This window comes from Balaenoptera ricei, chromosome 3 (assembly GCF_028023285.1).
Source record: "Balaenoptera ricei isolate mBalRic1 chromosome 3, mBalRic1.hap2, whole genome shotgun sequence".
Lineage (NCBI taxonomy): Eukaryota > Metazoa > Chordata > Mammalia > Artiodactyla > Balaenopteridae > Balaenoptera > Balaenoptera ricei.
In genome coordinates, this window is record NC_082641.1 from 79107054 (window position 1) to 79131632 (window position 24579).

At 39.8% G+C, this 24579-nt stretch overlaps 2 protein-coding genes across 3 annotated transcripts in view; one reads left to right on the forward strand and one right to left on the reverse strand.

Moving 5' to 3' along the window:
* Window positions 1-3224, forward strand: part of LOC132362396 (2'-5'-oligoadenylate synthase 1A-like) — a 28264-nt gene extending 25040 nt beyond the window's left edge. The window contains exons 8-9 of the mRNA XM_059916821.1: window positions 2262-2471; window positions 2972-3224. Coding sequence (XP_059772804.1) covers window positions 2262-2471; window positions 2972-3128 — 367 coding nt within the window. The 3' untranslated portion in view covers window positions 3129-3224. The remainder of the gene's footprint in view (window positions 1-2261; window positions 2472-2971) is intronic.
* Window positions 3225-8206: 4982 nt separating this feature from the next.
* LIX1 (limb and CNS expressed 1) overlaps window positions 8207-24579 on the reverse strand; it is a 51143-nt gene continuing 34770 nt past the window's right edge. For both annotated transcript variants that reach the window (XM_059919395.1, XM_059919396.1), the window contains exons 3-6: window positions 23715-23855; window positions 20446-20541; window positions 12960-13037; window positions 8207-11230 (exon numbers count right to left, since the gene is read on the reverse strand). In XM_059919395.1, the coding sequence (XP_059775378.1) occupies window positions 10943-11230; window positions 12960-13037; window positions 20446-20541; window positions 23715-23855 (603 nt within the window). In that variant the 3' untranslated portion in view covers window positions 8207-10942. The remainder of the gene's footprint in view (window positions 11231-12959; window positions 13038-20445; window positions 20542-23714; window positions 23856-24579) is intronic.

A 24579-nucleotide genomic window follows, 5' to 3' on the forward strand; every position in this document is an offset into this window, starting at 1 on the left:
AGAAAAAAGAAATAAAGCTTCTTACTTTGAGTAGATCCTTGGTCAGATGACAAGCCTGGTTTTGAAATCACTTTTTTTTTTTTTGGTAGTGGAGAGCATTTATAGATCTGCAAGAAGGAACTTATCTAATAATGTAGCAGAAAAATAATTCTAAGACTTAAAAAGGTGGTATTGTGGGGAAATTGGACCACATATGTTCCAATACGATGATTGGTTTTCTATTTCAGGAAAGTAATCTTGTAATGTGTATTAAGTATTTATTATGTGTTAAGGATTTTAAAATATTCAAACCATCTGTCAAGTTAACTCCCCTCTAAGTTAAAACAAAACAAAAACAGGTGAAAGTAAGAAGTAAAAAATTTCTTATTATTTGGTTTTAAAAAGAGTTGAGGCCATTTATATTAAGTATTTCATTAAAAAAGAGTACTCAAAGATTTTAAAAGAGATGTCAGAAATACTTAGATGAACTACCCTTAGAGAAAATAAATCACATAAAAAAAAGTAATTTGTATAAGTATATTCAGAATAGTGCTACTAAAGACAATGAAATTTGGGAATGAAGTAAAATTGTCATGATGAAATACTATTCAAGACAAGTTTGGGAAACATGGAAATACATAGAAAGATTTACATGAAACAATTTTAAATGACTAAAATACGACACAAAATAATATGAACACATAACAGAACTATATAAATATATATGTAATCATGCTATAAAAATGTGAAGTTCATTGCTTATTAAGTCTCCCCCCACCCCCAAATTTTCTTTCATAAAATGTGAAGAGCATATCCTGCTTGAGCAATTTTCAACCATGGCTTACTTTGGGCACTTGGAAGCATCAGATTGTTAAAGTAGAGGTGGACTTTAAGTCTTGTGTCTATTGTCGTCAACCCCTGAGGGAAAATCACATGAACTGAGTTACTGATTAGCTGAAATCTGGTTTGCTGTTCATTACCAGGACAAGAGGTTTCATCTATTTTTAGTTTTTTCTATTTCCTTTGTTGAGGTAAAAACAAATGATTAATATAATAGTAAGAAAATGCTACTCTGTTTCCCCTAAATTCTATTAGAGGAAATAAATTGCATGATTTTGCAATACATCATCAAAAGAGATGTCTATGGCTAATGAATGCCAAGGCAGTAAAAATACATATTTGAATATCAACCACCATGAAATCCCCAAACTGTCATGTTGAGTTTTTTTCTCCCAAGTTTGCTTATCAGCTTTAAATTGTTTTCCTGGTATATAAACTGCAGTTTAAGACTTAATGTAAAAAAAAACCAAGTTTCTTTCTTCACCCTAAATCCTCACCTCCCAAAAATATGTTTAGAGCATATTCTCCAAATTTGTTTTTTATGTATGCTTAATTTAAAAAAATGTATTTGCTGTTTATCGCTTTAAAATTTTTTCAGTTAATCTATATTGTATCTTTATATCTGTACATTGTGATCTACCTTACTTCTTTTAATGACTGCATAGTACAGGACAACGCTGTCTAAAAAAATAGAATGTGAGGTTCAAATACGAGCCACATATGCAGTATTATATATTCTAGTAGCCACATTAAAAAGGTAAAAAGTAATAGGGGAAATTAATTTTAATAATATATTTACCCAATATATCCAAAATGTTATCATTTCAACATGCAGTCAATATAAAAATTATTAATGAGATATTTTCCTTTATATAACTCTTCAAAATACAGTACATACTGAAGTCAGACTAGCCACATGTCAAGTGCTCAATAGCCACATGCAGCTAGTGGCTGCCATACTGAATAGCACAGTAAGAGATGTACCATGAAGCTATCTAACTAGTCCCCTATTGATGAACTTCCAATATTTACTATTTCAAACAATAAAATAAAAAATATACTTTTGTATATATCTTTGAGCACTTGTAGATGTTTTTTACAGAATGAATTCATAGAAGTGAAAAATGCTGGGTCAAAAGGATGGAACATCTCAAATTTTAATAGAGTTGACTACAAAAAAGGATATTAATTTAGAGTCTCACCAATGGCGTGTGAGTGTCCCTTTCCTCACAGACTTACCAATGTTGGACATTATAATTCCTTTTTTTGCCAGTCTGATTGGTGGAAATATTGTTTTTGTTTGGTAAGTAGTGAGATTGAAAATAGAATTTCTTCTTCTGTAAATTGCCTTTTGAGCTTGGATTTTTCTCATAACTGAATAAACCTGTCTTCACTTTCTGGGTTAATGGAAGTAGGTACAACCCTTCATTCTGTTTGTCTAGATTCCGGAGACTTCCCTCCTCTTACACAGTGGAGCTCCTCACCATATATATCTGGGAACGGGCAGAGAAGCCCCTGTTCTTCAGCCTGGTGCAGGGAATGAGGGCAGTCCTCAAACTTCTTGTTCGATATGCAGAAATCGACGTTGTTTGGCACAGACACTATCATCCCAAGTTCCCCATTTTTGTAAAGGTTAACCAGAAGCACACAAGGTAACTATTTATCTTTTCTACACCCTTAAGATATAAGAAGCAGGTTTGCCATCAAGCAAGAAAGTCTGGAGCAAAGAGTAGCTTTATTGGGATTCCATGTAAATGAGAAGGCCCTGATTACTACAAAGTCAATTCCCTTCAATTACTTCTCACAGAACTTTAATTCTAAAGTGTGAATTAAGAGTAATTCGAGTAAAATGAATAGAATGTGGATATAGACAACAAATGAGGAGGAAACTGAAGACTGAATCCAGGGAGGACATGCTTCCTCAGGTGAAAAGGGAAAATGAGATCAAGTCAGAGTTGGTGGGGCAGAAACAAATGGCTGTTTTCTAATAGGTGTGGTTAGTCCTCCATGGACTCACTACCACAGTTCCCAGAGAGTCCTTTTCTTAACAGAATTCCATATTTAACTCAGACATTCCCCTCTTCTAACTATACAGCAAATTGAAACTGGGTTTAGAAATGGAGAGTATGAGGTTTGTTTTGCTTTGTTTTAGGCCATTTATTTTAGACCCTGCAAATCCTACTGTAAACGTGTGTGACACCTGCAATGCCTGGGATGAAGTTGCACATGTGGCGAGACTCAGCTTATTGAAGCCTCTTTTCAGGGGAGTGAGAGCTGAGCCCCCCTGGCTTTTCACAAATGACTGGTAAACTGGGCAAGGAGCTACTGTCCTTGCATTTCTATGAAGAAAATAAAAAAGGATGCAAAACATGTTGCCAAGAACACTCTGGATGAAGAAAACTTGTCTCAATTTAATTCACTACTTTAGTGAACCCAGTCTTTAACAAACATCACTTAAAAGGATCTGTCTCAGCCTTTAAGAGAATTTGCTTTGGTGGCCTTGTGACCAAAAAACATTTTTTAAAAATCCAAGAAAAAAAAAAAAAATCCAAGTGGCCACAATAAACAAATAAATAAAACAAAATCCCCAGATCCATTGAGAGAAGATAAACTGAAAGGGCAAAATAGCTCCCATTTTTTAGTTCATTAAAGTTTCAGGTTGACTTTTCAACTCTCCTGGCAATCTGGTATTTCCCTGGGTCACCTGCGTTTTCACAATTTCCCTATGAAAACCTGCTTGTACTAAGTACCGCCTATTTACTTCCAGACATCATCTAACAGATTAGTACATGGACATAGGGAAATATCCGGGAGATACACAACAGATTGCCTCAGAATAACTTGTTTCCAAATCATTTTATAGCTATCTGCATCATAACCCATGGGTCAGAGTGGAGCCATACTTAAGGTTTGCAAGTTGCTCAGTCATGAGCAGGGATAAACAAACTACCCAGGTCATTGCACTGTCCAGTTTTGCCACAATTGTTTTTAATTGTTGGGACCCACTGTTTTCTTTTCTATTAAAAGCATTAGCAGCCACTGGTAATGAAAGCCAGGGCCCACCAGAAATAGACCAGAGGGGATTTCCTGATTCTCTTGCATAGCAGCAATTCATCAGCACTGAAGGTATATGAAGTGTGGCTGCAGAGTAATGCCAGTGATTAGGCCTCTCCACACAACAGAACTCTTACATATAAATGAGTGCCGTCCTCTTCAGGGCAGTCCTCAGAGAACCTGTATGCTTATTCCAGCGATGTGATTGGTCTGGAAACACTTTTGGATTTCCCCTCCAGGGGAAAATGTTCTTTTGAACATCCTTAATGGTGACAAAATTTGTCCTTTGAGGGTGAATTTGATTTTTGGAAATGGTACAATGTATTCATAGTGAACATCTGTTGTTTTTGGTCTACCCGGAATCCTTTTCCCCAACTAATGTTTGGAGAGACTGCGTTTATTCTATTGTTCACCCTGTCTCTGAAGGCTCTTGAGGAGAAATAGTTTCAAAAAATGCCTTGGGAAATGGCCACATTTTCCCTATATTGGTAACTGAACCCATATTTACCTGCGATGACTACTGCTCCCCTACTAGGTCCAAGTCATTTAGGTGGGATGACTTCACCAGTAGTTCCAGGGGGGAGACACGTGACTCGGGTGATTGAGTCAACTGAAACACCACTTTGGCACTCGGCTCTGGAATTTGGACTTACACTGCTGGGAAGAGAATTTCTCATTCTGCTACGATGTAAGACTGAAACTGCTGGCCACCATCTTGCTGCTCTATGCGGAGAGAGCTTGCTTAAAAATGGAGCCAACACAAAAGAAAGGAGATGTGAGAAATGAGCAATGATACACATGAATGTGCACATATGTACACATCTGTATAATGAGAGAGATCAAGTCCTGGTTTGTGCTCCTGGATCCAGATATACTTGGAGCAAAAACTGTCCTGGGGCTTGTTTATGTCAATAAACTCCCCTTTTTGAGCCAATAAACTTCCCTTTTGCCTAGTAGGTTTGATTTGATTTTCTGCCTTACTAATCCTGACTAGTGATTCCTGACTAATCTGCTAGAACAGAGCCAGGTCTGATGAATGAATTAACTCCTCAAGCAAGGAGTAAGGAAGGCACCAAGACACTGATGACAAATTTCTACTCAAGAAACATTCATTGAGTACCTGCTAAGTATTAGGCCTAATAGTCAAGATACTGAAATAAACTAGTCAGTTCAGGATGGCAAGGTGCTTTCTGCTGACAAAAGAGATTGACTCTTTTTTCTCTGACAAAAGACTCCATTCCCAAGGAGGAGTTCGTGACAGAAATGTCTCTGGCAAAGACAGCACCCTTGAGCATTGTCAGAGCATGTTATGAGTTTCCCAAGGTGACTAATTTTTAAAGAAGACAACAATTATTTGAGGTTATGAATTCTATCTTCATAAAAATAGAATTCTATGTCCCTCTGTGGTCATACCTCCTGTGGAACATGAGAACACAGGAATTTCTATGTAGGGGGAGGAACAACATGATGGTTAGCACATAATACATAAATTTATTTCAGATTTGGGAAGGACTCCTGAGTGGTGTTAGAGCTTACATTGGAGTGGAAGGAGCAGTGAGTGGGGAAAAATTTAACTCTGTCACCAGTCCTAAGTCTAGTTTTCTTAGCAGCGTTTCTATTGCTTGAATAGGTTTTTCCTCATGTCAGCTTTCTTGGTCTATTCTTAGTATGAAAAGTCCAGGATAATCTAGAGTAATTTTGCTCTGAAGTTAGTAAGGTGAGATTTCTTTGGCTGCAAAGTGTGTGATCCACTCAGGTAAAGAGTAAGTGAATTTACTGAAGGGTGCTTGGGCCAGCAGCTCTCACCGTTTCCTCGTGGGCCTCATGCTCTCAACTTTGACTTGTGTTTCTGCCTCTCCTTGCATCTGCTCTCCACACCAACCACCTCTCCTCTTTCTACGGACCAGCTTCCTCTGCTGACTCATCATTCCTACTTCCTCATCACTTCAGCCTGCACAGCGCTCATGAACATGACCCTTCCAACCTCAGCTCCCAACTTGAACTGCCAAATTCCTTCCATGTTTCTTAGTTCACATTCCTGAGGGGGACAGACTGATCAGTCCAGTTTGTAGTTTTGAGCCAGATTACCCAGAACCACTGGCTAGCTATGGGACATCCATGATCAGGATGGGGCAATGCCATGTGGAGCCAAATGAGAACACCAAAGAAGCAGGAAACTTTAGGGGTATGGATGAGTACAATAATGCAATCCTGTTTCATGTGCTTGTGTCTTTCCCCACAGGACCTGCAAAGTGGCTTAGTAGCTGCCATTTTTAGGTCATCCAATGTTCGTGTTTCTAGTGATACCAATTCTTAGAAATTTTCAAAGTGTTTGTAGGAAAGGCAGGAGAAAAGCACTTCTTCAGTAAGTCAGCAAGTAGAAGAAACCATGATCAGAAGAAGCAACAAGTGATGGCAGGAGGTGGGGTATTATCAAGCTAAATCTTGGGGTGGGGGCAAAGAGAAAATAAGGGGACTATTTGGAGAACAAGTTTGAGACTAAGGAATATGCCCCCAGGAGGTAGGTCCTCAATAATATGCCCTAGACCCACAGCTGCCCCTTATTCTATTCTCCCCTGCCCACAACCTAGAGCATATTAGGTCCCATAAATCAATATCTAAGGTACCCTATTGTTTATACAAGCTAGTCTAGGAAACTGGCCACCATTTATGACCTTGCTCCTACAGAAGAATGCATCCTCAGGATTGAACAACTAACTGACTTACAAATGGACTTGTGACATGTAATTGCTGCTAAAATTGGGAACTGCCTATAAATAGATAGCATTCTGGGACTTTCACTTGGGAACCAACAATCACTAGAGAATCAACAGCTCACAGGAAAAAGTTCTGCTTCCCTTTCCCACAACCTACTTTGCTCCAACGAAGAAAGTGCTACCAGGGTTTAGTCAGGTTTAAAGAAGTGACCTTAACCATGAGCTAATAGAGATTTTCACGGTTTCTAGTAAAGGGATTAAAAGTAATTCCAAATGTTGGAGCCAAAGTGATAAAAATAGCTGCCTTTTCTCTCCCAAAAGAGCTCCCACTCTATCTCTGCCCCTTCTGCTTCTCTCTAGCTTCCAGGAGGGGTAAAGAGGCAACCTTTCCCTCTCCCCTTTATTCCTTTCTGTGCTCTCTCTGCCAAGAGGCTAGTTATATCAGAAGGCCAGGGCTGTGCTGCCTACTAAAGAATGTGCTAGGTAGCTCTAGGCCAAAAGAACTCAAATTTAAGTGTGATCAGAAACACCTGGTGGAGAGGTAAATCATCCAGACTCTCTCCTGGAATTTGGCCAGCAGGTCTGGGTGTGGCCCAGGAACTTGTACTTTTAAAGGATGATTCTGGGGCAGTTAGTTTGTGTATCGTATTTGTGAAAGAAAGCCTGGACCCTGGAGCAGAATCTGGCTCTTCTGCTAAGGTATGTGTGTTTGTGCGCGCACATGCAAGCTTGCTCTGCTTTAGTTCTGGGCTCCAGGAAAGCCTCTTGCTCAAGCAAAAGGTTTTGCTCCTACCTAAATCAGAAAAGCTCAACATTTTGAATTTGGAGCCAATGCCAAATTAAGTAACAGCTCCCACTAGTTAGGCCATAGACCTCTGAGCCAGAACTTCCTGGGTAGAGCAGTGGTTCTCAACCTTGTTGTACATTCGAACTACCTGGGGAGCTTTAAAAAATACTGATGCCTGGGTCCCACTTCCAGAAAGTCTGATTTCATTGGTCTGGATACAGTCTGGACAGTTAGGATCTTTTAAAGCTCTTTGGATATTTCTAATGGGCAGCCAAAGAGAACCACTGTAGTAGGAAAAATAATTTTCATTTTCCTGGAACCCTGGCTAAAAACAATCTCAATATTCGCTCTTTAACATGGTGGACACCATAGAAGAAAGATTGATATTTGCATTTCTGCAAGGTAAAACAAAACAAAACAAAATAGCAACAATATATAAGAGATAATGTCTTGAATAGTGTTTACCTGTAAACATAGTCAAGGATAATAAAAATATTCTTAATCTGTCTTCTTTTGTCCTGTGGCAAGAAAGAAAGGCATGGCATGATATAACTGAGAACTCTCTGAAGCATTTCAGAGATAAAGTCAACTACAACAATACTCCTGACTTCAAAAGCTTTCCCTAAAGAAACTGAAAGGTGTTAAACCTTTATGTTTTCTCTTTTTCCTGAGACCTAGCTGACCAGATTCATCGTTGATGTAGGTACGGCATTTCAGGAATATCTATGGCTTGATTCTTTTCATATTCTAGAAATAGGTGAATGAATTTAACAGCAAACATATCAATGGACTATATCTTTTGAACAAATGGACAACCAAATTCTGATCATTAGAGGAACAATGACTTTATTAAATCTGTAATATTCTAACATGTTCACACAAATTTAGTGACTAGTTGGCTTTAAGCTGTTTTTTTCATAACAATCTGGTGTATTGGGGTTTTGTGAGAATTGAACTATCTCTTGTCAAAATACAGTGCAATTCTGTATTTAAGGATGATGACATTTATCTTAGAGATAGGTTAATGGGATGATGTCTGATTTAGTTGGATTCCTGCTGAAAAGCTTAAGAAACTGTAAGTATGTGCTCAAAATTAAGAGTTCTAAACTGGGGGTCCTTGGACAGAGCAATCTATGGATTTTGGGGAGGTCCACATACGCTCTGAAACAGTTTGTGTAATTTTGAATGTATACGCTTCGTTCTATTTTCCTAGGAGAAGGTCCATAGCTTCTATCAGATTCTCAAAGGGTTTATAACCACAAAAGTTTAGGACACATAGCTCCATATATTTAAATAGAGAATCCTCCACTCTAGGCCCCTTCAACACAGTGTGCTATTGAGAACAAGATATAGAAATTGAAAAATAATAATAACCTACTTTGCTCTTCAACCCTGCTCTTCTCAGGGCCAGGATTATAGACATTTATGTGATGTACTGACAGCCGTTAGGTCTTAGCTGAAACTGATTTGCAATAAATGAGCATCAAAGAGAGCAGCAGTGGCAAAGATTCTGACTTTTGCTTCTTTTGCTGAAACTTCCCTACCATTGCAGGAAGAGTGGGCAGTTTTGACCAGCCAGGAAAAGCTGATAGTGGCCAAGACAGAACCTCTGCTTTCAGTGTACAAAATGGGTACAGTTTTCTAATTGCAGGGCAGAGAATACATTTAATATTTTCCCAGCTGATTCCTGTTCCTGCATCTAATTAGATGGTGTCAGCTTGAGGTGGTCATTGTTAAAGGCTGCAAATGCAGTACAGATGTACCTACCTTTAATCACACCCAACATGGGAAGTTGTGGCTTTTCTGAAATGATAAAGAGTAATGACTTTATGAAAAAATTACTTTAAATAGGAAGTAATTTAATTTTAAAATTTATTCAAATTATAAATATTAATTCTAATTCCCATTCAGAAATTTCTTCTAGGTGACGTTTAGCCTCATTACGGGGAGAAATGTGATTTTTTTGTTAAAACAATATTTTAAATAAAATTTATCTAATATATAGCATTACTGTTTCAAGACATTTGAGTAGGGCAGATATGTAGCTAAATTTTCCCTGATGTGAAAAATATGATGTATGAAGTTAATTTTTTATTAACAAGGCTAATTCCAAAATATATGCTCAGTATATAGTACTCAGTATACAGTTTTATGGGGATTCAAGGAGTGACAATTAGCACTGTAGATATTTAGATATGAAGCTAAACTCACATTTTTGTAAACTTTAATGTAATTATAATGGTTTTAGCTTTCATGAAACAATGTGCATTTGCGTAAACAAGAAGAAAAGGAAATCTTATTTAAAATTGAGAAAACTGTTTTCTTAAATTTGAATTATTGTAGTAAATGCAAGATAATCCTTTCCATGTTAAAAATAGGGAAATACTTGTAAGTGTTTAAAATTGACACTGCTGCCATTCTTAAATCTGAGTGACCAGGAACCATCTAAAAATTGGTTTGTACTTGCTTTTGGTTTTCTAATCTGTTGATTGATCCGAGCCATTTTGAAAAAGAGATGGCAATGTTTTATCCCTTCTTTAAAGAAGATTCCAGTCATTTAAACTGAAAAATGACACTACGTTTGAGCTACTGGTGGCTTAAGTTCTTGAACAATAACAAAGACAGCTAATAATTCCTTTTCTCCAATGCATGAGAAATAAATCAAATGTGAATATAAGCATTGTTAAATGCTAATGATTTTTCAAAATGTTTTAACCTTTGAAATGCCAGTAACTTTCTCCATTATAGATATATGACTGAGGTGGCAGAAATAAAAATAAATCAATTCATCTATTTGCAGATTAAAAATGCATATGACTGATTGCAGGACTCATAAAAATTGGACATTAATTCTTCTTGAGGAATACAAGTGAGGGTACTATCCTGGGTGACATTTATCCCCATATGGAAGAGTGGATTGAAAAAAATTTTTATTACTATGACATTTTAAGCCACATTACATTTATATAGTATTTTCATACTATTACCACTTCAAAATCTTTGATAGCGGGATGTCCAGATAAAATCCTCACTGAAGTTTTGGATTACACCTAGTAGAGTGTAAGTGATCTTGTAGCTTACAAAGCTTAGGAAGAAACTCTGACCCCTGGATATTTTTTAAAAGAATCCATATTGTTTATTTAATCCCAAGTATTTTTTAATTGCTATCATGCTACTTTCCCCAGTCCTGGCTGGTGTTCTTTTCGGGGATGCTACATTGACCCATTCTTTTAAACAACATATATAATCTAGCAAGGCACATGTCAACAAGGCTTCAGGTTGAAGCCAGGCCTGGAAAATATTTTTCAAGCAATCCTGTCTCCATCCTTTCAGTCTGAGGTGGAACTATTTAGAGTGTGATGGGAAAATTGCATTGAGTGACATGTTGGGTCCTGTAAGGGTCCTGCTACTCTGAGATTCTATGAATGGAATGGGTGGGGAGAATTAGTACGGCCTTCAGGCAGCATCTATAGCTGCTAAAGCCTCTGATGACCTCCTTCAATGAGCTTCCTAATGTTACAGTCCGGCCTCTGCCCGCCTTGGGGGCAGCTGGGACCTGGCCTTGTTAGTGATAGCTGCAAAGGGCCGTGAGGCTCAACTGATCATCACTGGGTGAGGAAGTGTCAGGATCACTGTAGATCTGAGTCAGGGCTAAACTCAGGATTTCTTTCTTCTCTTTGTAAAAACGTAGTTCTTGTCCTGCTTTCCTGGCTTCCTCCAGCTCCCTCAGGGCCATGCGTAGCTCTTGGGAGAGAATTCCTGGTGACTCCCGCTCCTTCATGATCCAGTCCAGGGCCATGTGGCTGCGCATCTTTTCATCTAGGGAATACTGGGAATAGTAGGAGATGACTTCCTGGGAGCCAAGAAACAAAGTCCAGAGAGTCAGTAAAGAGCAACAAAGGTACCCGGGCTCATGGCCTTCTGACGCCTCATTTCCTGTGCCTCCACCACCCCACACACACCCCCAGGGGTTCTACCAATAACCAGACCTCTCTGATGTTCACAAACCGAAGCCAAATCTCAGGACATACCTCTTAAAGGAAATAGAGGGCTCAGCTGGTACACAAAGTAGGGTCACTCCAGGTTGAATCAAAACACTACCACCAGGAATGACCCAATAATGTTCACAGAACAGAGCTCTGACCTTGCTAGAAAATATGTCTTCCTTTGAAAATGCATTCCTATAACAATTAGTATGAACATTATCTCATTCATTGAACTCTTCTGCTCAGCATTATCTCCTTTGGCAAGATAGAGAGGGAAACAATTATATGGAAGGATTCGGACAGAACTGGGTTTGGTCACACCCATTGCAGAAAGCAGGGAGCTTTGAATCAGGACAAGACTTAGACACCAGGAGAATCAACTTCCTAACTGCTATGTTGTTAGCATAAGGAAGATGACAGACTGAATGGCTCACAGAAACTATGGGAAGAACTTTAAAAATGTATTATGGAATATAGGTATTATCATCATTGATATCATAATGGTACCTTCATGTACATTGTCTCTCACTTTCTCCAAATAATTAAAAATTTGTCACTGTCTGTCAATTCTCATGTTTAAAATTTGCCAATACATTGTAACATCATGTATAAGTTTGATGGATGCACTTTAAGAAGGTCTTGTGGAGTGGATGCATTGTTTATTTTTATTTTCAAGAACATATGGTATTTATTTATGACCTTAACAAATTAAAAACAATCATGGAAAAGTGTTTATAACCAACCCGGCATATTTCAAAGGCTTTTTATTGAATCAAAGGAAAAGAAAAAAAATAGCCAAAGCCATTGTCAGCTACTCATTTCTTTTCCATCTTTGACATTTTGAAAGCCAGGCTTTCTAAGCAAAGAACAACTAAAAACTCCTGGGGCTGCAGTGCATGGAAAACTCTTACACCGATCCTCATATTGCTGACTAGTAGAGGCTCTGTTCCTCATACAAATTCCTGTTAGCAAATTCTCAAAACAAACTACCATCTTCGAAGGCTAATGGGGTAAAGGAAGAATAAATCTTGAGGGATAGCAGGTGAGAATCATTAAGTGCATGGGAGGGGGGGTTGTCTTTGCTACTAAAAAAAAGGGAGAAGGGTGCTTTTTATAGGTAGCAAAGAAATAGTGAGACCCTGTCTCTGAAAATTAAAGAAGAAACTTCCAAACCAAAAAACTGGAGTGACTGAAATACCAGGTTGTCCACCTTTATAATCATTTCTGTTGTCCCTTAAGGACATTTGGTGGGGATGAGAAAAATCCTCCTGCTACACAATCAACTCTACCAGAAGCAGTGCAGACTCACATTTCTTTCTGCCTTGAAGCGTGGGAGAGGGCACACATTCCAAGCAGGCAGGACAGGTGCATAGAGTAGATTCAGTATTTGACTTAGAAACTAAGTCTGTCTTAATGATCCCTTCATTCTGGCATTCAGTACAGGTATCTAACTCAGTCCTATGCCCGGCCAACATTCTTCTTAGTGTGCATTTTTGGTCAGTCCCTGATGCAACGGGACTGATGTATATCCTGGAAGATGACAAGCCGTCTGCTCAGTCCATACAACGCAAACCTGTTTTTATTGGAAAATCTCACCTGTCGGGAACACTTTGTTTCACGAAGGGCTTTTAGGCTTCCATTCCAGTGCAATAGTTGGAAAATGGTCATAAGCTCCTATAAAACCCAAATACCTGTCATTAGTCTCAAAGCAGAAATGTGAAGGAAAGTGTCTCAGTGATTGCTGAGCAGGGCATAACTCTGATCCCCAACTATATTGGGGAAATAGAATATACAGTGCTGTCAGAACACTTTGAGACTTTTCAAATACCACAATCCTAGGCTTTCGGAGCATTTTTCCTTCCCTCCCCTGCTATTTGGCACAAATTATTAAATAATTGACAAATACCTTTCAACATTAAAAATACATATGCTCTAACAATTATACACCGAAGAAATTATGTAAATATACCAGCACATCTTAGAATAATGTATAGGCAAGGCTATTCATTGCATCACTTTTTAAAATTGCCCAAGACTGGGAATATTTTCAATGTTCATTTTTAAAGGAATGGTTAAATAAAATATCATCCTAAAGTGTAGCAGAATACGGCACCCCCAAATATGCCACTTGGGTATATTGATTATTTTGAGCTGTAAATACTTAAAAAACTGCAAAGAGGCTTTCTCTGAACTCCCCTTATCTGCCTAAAGACAGATCCTCCAAAAGGAACACAGTTGTCATAAATCCCCTCCCCAAGAGTTGCATCAAGCAGGGAAGATTGACTCTTATCACAGAAGTAGAAACTAAAGTCCATTCCACACCCAGACAAACTTTGTCACAAACTATCATAGCTCCCATCAATTCTTCTAAGGGCCCATTCATCTTTCTTAAAGATTATTTAAGGCCTGAGAGGCCTATATCCCCTCTCCCCTTTCCCTATTAAGATGGTCTTCAATCCTGAATTCTAAGCCACCTTGTGGAGGTACTCATTTTTCCCTGGGTACCTCTCACATATACATGAAGTGTACTTCTGTTTTTCTCTTCTTCATCTGTCTTTTATTACAGGGGCCTCAGCTAAGAACTCGGAAGGGCAGAAAGAAAATGATTCTTCCTCCCTACAACACATTCACCCTACCAAATACGCTGCAATCACAAAGCATGAGAAGGCTCTCTAGTTCTAATATAAAGAGTCTCTATGAGGTGTTGTTAAGTTAAAAGCAAAGTGTTCAACGTGTACACTGTGTGCTACTATTTGATTAAAAAGAATAGGAGATGCCTATAAATATTTGCTTATAAACTCCTAGAAGAGTTCTGGCAAGATACAAAAGAATCTGGTAACATGAGTTGCCTCTGGGGAGAAGAAAGGAGGGAGACCTTTCTCTGACATTCTTTGTACCTTTTGAATCATGCGACAATATTACGTATTAAGGAAAACAACTTAAATGTAATGGACAAACATATAATGGACAAACTACAGAAACTGTAAAAAACCCCTAAGTTTATAAATTCAGTCAAGAAAATGCCTTAAAATATGGACAATAAGGTTGAACTGACATTAAAACTCACCCATAGTTTTCACATTCAATGGCTAGGGCTGAGCACAGCATTAAGCCTTTCTATCGGCACCATCCTTTCCCTGCATGACACCCAGGGCAAGCTAATGTGTATTCAACATACTGAAGATTTTATTTTCCTAATTGTATTAGGATTAGCAGTCTTCCACTGAAGTTACCTGCATTTTTTTTTTCTTTTTTGACCAGAGAAACATCTACTGTGGATTAGTAGTACAAGCCACAACCACATAATTATTAGAAAATAACAATACAATTAAGGAACTTCCTGGTCATGAAACTAGTTATGAAAACTTAACATTTAGACAGATGTCTTATGCCCATTCAAAAAAAGTGGACTTTTATTGTCTTTAGGTCTGCTTGCTCTGGAAAACGTTTTCACTATGAAAATCAGGAGACGCAAAGTCACTCTGAGATTCCAGTTATCTTAAAATTATGAGGTAAAAGTTAAAGTGATAAGATCATCAGAAAAAATAGCACTATTCTCATGTCTAGAACTGCCATTAGAATGTAATGCTTTTCTTCTTTTCAGTTTGGGATACAGTTTGGGATTTTGTGTATGTACTACTGCACAGTAAGCACCCCAAGAACCCACAGAGACCTTAGTAAAAGCAAAACCATGTGTTTCCATTAATTAAAATATGACATGGACACCAGCTGAGCTATACGCCTCCTGCCCCAAACACTGACCCCACCATCTGCCCAGGGTCCTAGGTCCAGTGTCTGGGTAGCCCACCCCTCTTATGCTAATTTGGAAAAGTGAGAGTGGTTTGTTCCATAACCAAATCTTGCCTAATCTGGATCTCACCACTATGCTTCTTATTAAAGTAACCCCAGTAACTGAGGAAGACAAATTTGTGCTGCCCTTCTTACCGTACCCTCAAGCCTACTCAGTGAATGCTTTGCAGCCATAAAAATGAATAGGAATGCTCTTTTGGTTCTGATATGGAATAGTCTCTACCGTGTTACAGGAGGGACAATATTTACAAATAAGACATTTTGTTTTATGTTTTATCTTAAGACTCCACTTAAATTTTGTATTCTATTGTTTGCGCATTTTTTTTAAAGAAGAAAATAAATACGACTCCACTCCTTTCCCCACCCTGCAATCTTCATGTAAAGCTGACAACCCAGAAAGATATACTGAGTTTATCCTGTGGCTTCCAATAGCCCTCTTGGCATTGTCCTTGCATCCTTGTGGCCCAGTTTGAGAAACAACCTATTGCCAACAGAGCTCTTAATTCCATCCTCTGACAATTGTTGCCTTAGTAATATATTTTTCTTCCAATGTCCTCTCAGCTCTTATTCTTATCTGTGCACTAAGCCCCCCATCCAGATAAATTTCTTTCATGCCACTCAGCAATCCTCCTAAGACTTCAGAACCCACAATTCTGTGAACAGAACCAGAAATCTTTCCCATGTGCCTTGGCAACCTACATCTCTCAAACACTTCCCCACAGAGACCTGAACTGTTTCTGCCTGCAAGAAGACGATCCTCCTCCTCCTCACCCCCCAAATTTCTATTCTATCACCAAGCAGTTTTTCCCTCTGCAGTAATACAACTGCCTCTTCTTCATTGTTGCTCTTGTTCCTAAAATCCCCCAGGAAAGATAACCTTCTGTCTGCCTTCTTACATTATGTCCTGATCTAGTTCTTGCTCTCCTCTCTGGAGATACGACTCTCATCATCGTCATGTAAAGTATATTGAAATATTTCCACATTCTTCCTGTCCCACCTCTTTATTTCCCCTCATATGACCAAGTTCACTATCTTCAGATCTTCCTGAAGCTGTATGAGTCCTGGGCTCAACCCCAGGAAATCCTTGTGTGCCTCACATTGATTCCATTGGAAATCCTTGCATTATGGGCAGACTGGCAAGGAGAGGGTAGCCAGGGACTTCTGTGAGGATTCGTTGCATCGTTTCACCATGACTCCTCACTGTCTGGTCTTCACAGCCTCATTTTCTACCTGTCGAAGCCCTATCACTTTGAAGGAAGTCTGTTTGGTGATCTACCTGTCCTGCTCCTTCCTCACTGAAGTCTTTGTACTGTGTTTGTTACGTGGGCTGATCTAGAAGCCTGGGTCAACTGGGTGGGCTGACAGATAAACAAGAAGCTGGCCTAGAGGTGGGGCTGGGACTAGGGTGAGGTGAGTGAAGCAAGATTTAAGGTACGTCATACAAGTTCAGGGTCTTTTATTTAAAATTCTGCCTTTATTTAAAACTTGGATGTTTTGTTTGTTATGAATTTTTGCACATTTGTTTTGAGTTTTTAAAATATTGCATTATAATATTATTTGCCTTGATTGCTGAATTTTTTGACGCTCCTTTAAATTTTGTACCCGAGTTCAATGCCTAACTCTTCTTACCCTAGTCTGGGCCCTTCTGGGGATTTGTCTCAGGGACAAGGCTGGCTTCATGAGCTTGTGATCTGTGCAGTCACAGAGGCTCTGAGCTTGGTTTAGTGCTCCGCTGTCTTGAAATTCTTAGTAATTTTTGAATAAAAGGCCCTGAACATTCATTCTGCACTGGCCCCATAAATTATGCAGCCAGTCCCCTTCAGCAAAGTAAATTTAAAATCGAATGGTGAATCAAGCCCTGCGTTTTCTTTCCCTTCAAGGAAATTGCAGCTGTAGCTTTCATTCTACAGCTTTTCTGGTTCATTTTGTCATTCATTAAATTTAAACCAACAACAACTGGGCTCTGTCCTCACAGTGCTTCCTGGTGTTGCCTCCTAGGAGAAACAATGTTTGGCCTCCCAGCTACTCCCCGGGGAGAAAATGTACCCTGCTTCTCTCTGGAACTCTGTCTGGGAGACTGGCTTGGTTCTGTGATTCATCAGAAATAAGAAAAACAAACAGTGTAAATGGAGAACTTGAAAAACAGGTGGGCACAATCTCCCCACCCAAGAGAATAGATTTAAGAGGAAATTTGTTTATGGGATGAGGTTTTAAAAGGCGACCTGGAGAATTTAGCAAAGATGTAAATAAACAACTTGTCTTTGGATTGCATTAGGCTTCAGAATAAATATATTAAGCAGCTTCAGTCAAGTCTGCCTTGAATCTGACCTTGACAAGACCCAGTGGCCATCCCACCCCCCAAACATCAGGCAGTTTTCTCTATGGTGAGGGGCAAGGCTACCTTAAACAGGCATCCCGGCCTCCCTCCCACGAAGTGAAGGTAAGCAGAAGCGTATCATGTTTCCTTTGAGCGCTGCCTCCTTGATGGCCCCCCTGAAAGCCTGCAGGCAGTCAGGAGACACCAGTCTTGCTTTTATACGGTATAGTCATCCACAGCTAGATACAAACACACATCTATTACCCACCAGGGGTACTGAATTGCTGTGTTGACTGCAAACAGCCCAGGTCTGTGGTCAATTCCCATTATGTGCAGAAACAAGCTGATGCATTTAACCCAGGCCACCAAGGAATGTGTAGGAACCCAGCAGGCAACCTGGAGCTGGCGGAAGGAAGAGGGATGTGCTTCATGGCCCTCCTCCTGGGTTGCCAGCATCCCTACTGGGAGGAGGGAGTTTGGATTTTTCCTGCCTTCACATCTTCCTCTTCCTTTGTCCCTCATCCAGCACCCAGCCTCCACTATGAGAATTTATGAAGCATTTCCACAGTATGATTCAAATTATTATTTCATGTATTTTAATACCTTACTGCACAGACCACACAGAAAACATGCAGCCCGTAGCAAGGCAATTAAAGTATTACTAAAAGATGGTTGAGTACAGCCTTTCATAGTACTTGGACAGAATTTTAAGAATTTTTTTAAAAAAAATCTTGCCTTCCCTATATTTGGCAGACTAACCCACCGTGTTAAAAAATCATTCTTGATTTTTCTGAAAATAGCTACTAAATCCTATACAAGCTATTATGTACTGGGCCAGGCAACATTCATTGTATAATAAAAGAAGTACAATATTCTTCTGTCAGGGTTGAGGGGGGAGGAATTAACATAAATGAGATTCTTCCTTGGGGAATCACCATGCTAAATGTTTTATAAATGTCATATTATACACGCCCCACAAAAAACCTACACAATGGGCATCATGATGCTTATTTTGTAGATGGGAAAACTGAGTCTCAGAATGGTTGAGCTCACAGGTGGCAAGTGGTAGCACAGGCTTTACATGTAGGTCTGTATGGTTTTTTAAAGTTTGTGTCCCTTCTCTTGTGTCATGCTCTTCCCTTTTATTTTTTTTTCTCTGTTTGACTTTAGATTGTTATGGAAGATTTTTAAAAAAAGCAAAAAACCCTTGACAGTTCCACTCTTTTATTCCATAGCAAGGGCCCTGAAACATTTAATGCAGGGGAGCTACCTTGTCCTCATGTAAAGCCTTTAGGTTAAAGTTGTCAAGGGAATCCATCTGGTAGCCTCTGGCATTTCAAATGAAGCAGTCCTTCTTCAGAAATATATATAATAACAGTTGTCAGCTTTCACTGAGCATTAACCATATGCCAGGAACTGTTCTGGACTTTCTATGTGGTCCCATTTAGTCTTCACAATGGCACAGTGAGGTAGCACCACTACTATTATTGCTTCTATTATTCTTCCTGATTTACGTACAAACGAGGAAACAGATTTAGAGATGAGCAGCTGAGCCCATTCCCAAGCCTGGGCTCAGAACCACTGAGCTGCTGCATGTCCCTGTCTACACCAGAAGGTGAGCTTCAAGGTCTCTTCCAAACCAAGACAAGCAACGTCAAAGGTCAGGGAGACCACAACTGCTTAAGGAGAAACCTGGATGACTGAGATCTTCCTAGGGCAGGGTGAAGAAAGAGTATTTTGTGTCAATCAAATGAGAGAGTGATGAGGAAAATTACTGGTTCTTAAAAATGGGCAGGTGGGACATATCCACCTGAGAAGTGGCTATGCCATTGTAGTCAGGAAAAGAGTTTGAAAGGTACCAAAGGTGGTATTTGGAAGGTGGTGGCTTCAGGGCTCAGCTGTAACACCACTGTAAATTATACCATGATGAACATTTGTGTCCATAAAACTTTATATTCTGATTGCTTCTTGGAATCTAACCTAAAAAAAAAGAAATCTTGGCAGGTAAAGTCTCCTCATTATAACATTGCATATTGATTCCTACTGGCATTGATGTATATGGATGGTCAACTGTATTCAAGTTTAATTTTTTAGAGAGTACACTTTCATTCTCAATAACTTCTGAAGTTTTGTCTGCCCAGCCCAATATAGGATAATAGGAGTGTGAACTCAGAAATCAGACTGCCTGGGTCTGAACCCTGGCTGTGCCATTTGCTAAGCTGTATGACACACTTCCTTCAATGAAGACATGGGGATAAGAAATACTCACATGTTTATTGTGAGGGTTAAATTATGGTAAGATTTGTTAAATGCTTAGCACAGTGCCAAAGTAAGCATCCAATGAGCGTTAGCTATTATTATTCTTATTGCTATTAATATAATTATTTAATTTGCAAATAACAGGTAATATAGTTCCTCAGCTCTATTTATTGCTTGTCAACAGTGGAATGAAAAGGGTTACAGATTGCTAAATGTTTTGATTTAGTTAACAATAGGAGACGGCAGATCTTGTTTAACAGAAATACCATAACTGAGGGGAAAATTGTTTAATATACATTGCAAGCACCTTCATCCATGACTTCTGAAAATTAAGAACCAAATGGTCACAACCAACACTTCAAACTGTTTGATTTGGTTTAAGGGGGAGCTTTATACTGAAAAGCTGGTAAAATGTTAATAGGGTCATAAGACTGTAATGTTCCCCACCTGTTTCTTAGCTCAAGTCTTTCACTTTCCTTTAAGAAAGCAAAGATTGTTCCTGTTTGCTTTTTTGTTTTAGCCTCCTGAGGTGTGGCTAAAAGGGAGCACAGTGCTGGATTCTAGGAGGGTTAAATTAAAATGACCAAAACAAAAAAAGAGCAGATTATTGGGACGGGGGCTGTTAGTGATGAGTGGCATTCCCCCAGGCTTCTGGGGATTGTGTAGCAAAACAAACATGTGGAAGGAAGCAGGTACCTGAAATTCCAGCATGGTCTTCCCCATGTTTGACTCCAACATGTAGTGGTAGGCTCCAATGCTGGTGCTGGGGTCGTCCGCGTCATCCAAAGTGCCCTTGGGAAGTAAGCAGAAAATGAAAATATCATGAGTTTTTCCTCCTCTTCTTTGGGTGGTCATGAATTAATCCTGTGGCCTCACAGTGAGCCTTCTATTGTCCTAACCCTTCAGGGGTGCATTCTACAACACTACAACCGTCTCCAGTTGATTTGGGATAAAATCCTTACTCTCACCATCACTCATAGTTAAGAGGATTTTGTAATCAATTTGAATCTAGCTTTTGATTAGAATGTTAACTGATTATATACTCAAAAAGAATAATTATCCCAAAGCAGAAATTCCTGTATCTCTCCACAGAGTTTTTGTTTGTGGTGGCATTAATGTTTGAGCAGTTGCTCTCCAAGGCTGCTTTCATCCATTATCGAAATCTTGAAATGCTGACTTGCTCCATAAGATTCCAATGATCACCAAGCAAATTATGTAACTAACAGGGAAAAAATCTCCAGTTGTATGGACCATTCATATTTTACCACCATGATTCTTTTTTTTTTTTTTTTTTTAATTAATAGCTACTTTATTTATTTATTTATTTATTTAGCTGTGTTGGGTCTTTGTTTCGTGCGAGGGCTTTCTCTAGTTGCGGCAAGCGGGGGCCACTCTTCATCACGGTGCGCGGGCCTCTCGCTATCGCGGCCCCTCCCGTTGCGGGGCACAGGCTCCAGACGCGCAGGCTCAGCAGTTGTGGCTCACGGGCCCAGTTGCTCCGTGGCATGTGGGATCTTCCCAGACCAGGGCTCGAACCCGTGTCCCCTGCATTAGCAGGCAGATTCTCAACCACTGTGCCACCAGGGAAACCCCCACCGTGATTCTTAATGGGAGCTTTTCATAATATGCTGGTGTTCGGCCTGGAGACATGGATTTTGGTTTATAGTTTTTCACTTTTGGACCACTTAATCTTTAGGAAACAAGGTGGGTGGGTGATGGGAAGAAATGAAATTCCCCTTCAATTTGGTTAGGGGGAGTGGCATTAAAAAAGCTGACATGAACTCAGGAATGGCATTGGGGCCTGTGCTTCAATATCCCATGGCCCTGGATTCCTGGGAAGGTGGGCAACGGCTTTGTGAGACTGAACAAACAACTGTCAGCATCAGATAGCAGCAAATTTATAGCTTTTGAATGCAATAACATTAACACACTACTGCTGAAATATTTATGTTGGCTTTTTAAATATCCCAGAGGAAATCCATCCAGAAGCCTGCAAACCATATATATTCTCCTTCCTTAGAAATTTCCATGAAAAAATGATAAATTACATTTACACTGAGGGCACCTCCCTGCTCCTGAGTAAATTCCACACATATAAATCAGGCATCATTTTCCTAACTTCTCTTCCTCAAAGGCACTTGAAATTTACAGGGCAGGAAAATAAAGGCTTCCTTTCATCCTCAGAGCAGATATAGACCAGAGCTCCCTGAGGTCTCTCTGCCAGGACAACCACTCTCTGTCCCTGCCTCTCCCCTTATCTCTCTTCTGCATGATAAGAGCATTTATGAGGGGGAAAAGCAGCAAAAAGGTCACAGCTAGTGTGATAATGTCACCTTCATTATCGGTAGCTTCTCCAGAATGACAGAACCTTTATAGTCAGATTAAGGGAATCAGAGAATGAAAATCTCAGATGGGGTTGATCCATGCTAAAGGCGAAGCTAGGAGGTGGCTAATCCCTTTGGTGATGCCAAGTTTCTGCACTTGAAGGACACACAGGGCGACACCTGCCCCAGTTGAAACCCAAGGTTTCCTCCATGGTTAAAATGGTTTATAATTTGGAGGTACAAGGATCAGGAGCACCAAAAATTTATGGCGCAAATCATCTACTGTACTCCTAGACTGCCGAGAAAATGTCCTATCTAAATTTCTAAGACAGAGTTTTTGGCTCTCAAAGCACTTTGTATTTAATTACATCCATTACAGAGATTTCCAAAGCTCTCTGAAAAAAGTAGTTGATATTAAGCATGATAATTCTAACAGCTAACAAATATTGGGCATACAGCTTTTCCCATATCGAAGCAGTCAGTGTTTCCTTAAAAACATAGATTGCAGGACCTCATGCTGGCTGGGGAATTGGCACTTTTAATAAGCACTTCAGATAATTTTTTTAAATTAATTAATTAATTTATTTATTTAATTTATTTATTTTTGGCTGTGTTGGGTCTTCGTTTCTGTGCGAGGGCTTTCTCTAGTTGCGGCAAGCAGGGACCACTCTTCATCGCGGTACGCGGGCCTCTCACTGTCGTGGCCTCTCTTGTTGCGGAACACAGGCTCCAGACGCGCAGGCTCAGTAGTTGTGGCTCACGGGCCTAGTTGCTCCCCGGCATGTGGGATCTTCCCAGACCAGGGCTCGAACCCGTGTGCCCTGCATTGGCAGGCAGATTCTCAACCACTGCGCCACCAGGGAAGGCCCCAGATAATTTTTATGATTCGTCAAGTTTGGGAAAAATTGAGCTTCTTTATCTCTAGGTTAAAGCAGTATCCAATGGCATGCATTCTCAGGCCCTAAAAGAATCTGTGCTCCTCAAACAGCAAACATTCAAATAAACAAATCAAGGTGGATAATTTGATCCACCTTGATTTAAAGCTTGATTAATTGTGATTAATCCAGGGAGGCTAAAGAATATTACTGAGACATGGAATAGGGAGCCAGCTCCAATATCAAGATTTCCAGCCCAAGTGTTCTTTCTGCTGAAAATTAATGATTTAATGGGTTAAAAATAAAACCTGCACAATTCTTTTTTTTTTAAATTAATTTATTTATTTTTGGCTGTGTTGGGTCTTTGTTGCTGCACGCGGGCTTTCTCCCGTTGTGGCGAGCGGGGGCTCCTCTTCGTTGTGGTGCGCGGGCTTCTCATTGCGGTGGCTTCTCTTGTTGCAGGGCATGGGCTCTAGGCACAGGGGCTTCAGTAGTTGTGGCACGTGGGCTCAGTAGTTGTGGTGCGCAGGCTCAGTAGTTGTGGTGCACGGGCTTAGTTGCTCTACGGCATGTGGGATCTTCCCGGGCCAGGGATCGAGCCTGTGTCCTCTGCATTGGCAGGTGGATTCTTAACCACTTGTGCCACCAGTGAAGCCCAAAACCTGCACATTTCTTAAAGAACTTGTTCACATTAGCATCTCCCAAGATTCAAATGGCTCCGTACTCTCAGTATAGCCAGCTTTTCCCTTCCCTGGTGGGTACTCACACTAGTGGAGGCAACTGCTTCCTGCACACTCTCCATAATGAATTCCTTGGTGATCCTGCGAGAGGGCAGCTCATTGAAGAGAGAGTTGATTAGGGCCACTTTAGCTGCATCGCGTCTGGCCTCAGCTCTACTTAAGCAGCACTTAAGAAGGGAAGGAGAAAAGGAGTCATTAAAGAATTCAGCATCTCACCATTTCGCCCCATCTCAATGGGTCTATGGACATTTCTATTTATACATTTACTGTCTGCAGCTATTCCTCCATACCCATGGCTAATCCCCTGAAGATCATCCAGATTTTCTTTCAGCCCTAGAGCCCAGGCAAATGTCTTGGTTAGTCTTCAAATGTTTTTGTCTTATTTCACAGTCGTTGAATGTCTACTATGCACCAGATGCTTTCATACTCTGTTAATAAATAATAACAAAAAAATAATGGCTACTATTCTGTGCTAGGTGATTACATTCATTATCAGGGCCTTCCTCAAATCCTTATTTCAGAGAGAAAGAAAGTAAGGAAGGAAGGAAAATGGGAGACACTTTTAACACAATAATTAAAAACACAGGTTCTGGAGTCAGACTCCTTGGGTTCAGATCCCAACTCTGGGGCTAACTAGCTGAAAGACTGTGGACAAATTAGTCTTTCTGTGCCTCAATTTCCTCCTCTGTAAATGGAAATAATAGTAGTCCCTGTGTCACAGGGTTGAAGATAGGCTCAATCAGTTAATATAGAGAAAGTAGTGAGAGTATCCAGCACACGGCCACACTCTATGAGAGCATCTCAGGCTTATACTTTTTAACCTTCAGGTAAGGACAAAGGGGCTGCTGTCAAAATCTACTGTTTTTGCTTTTCCAGCATTTATTCCTCACC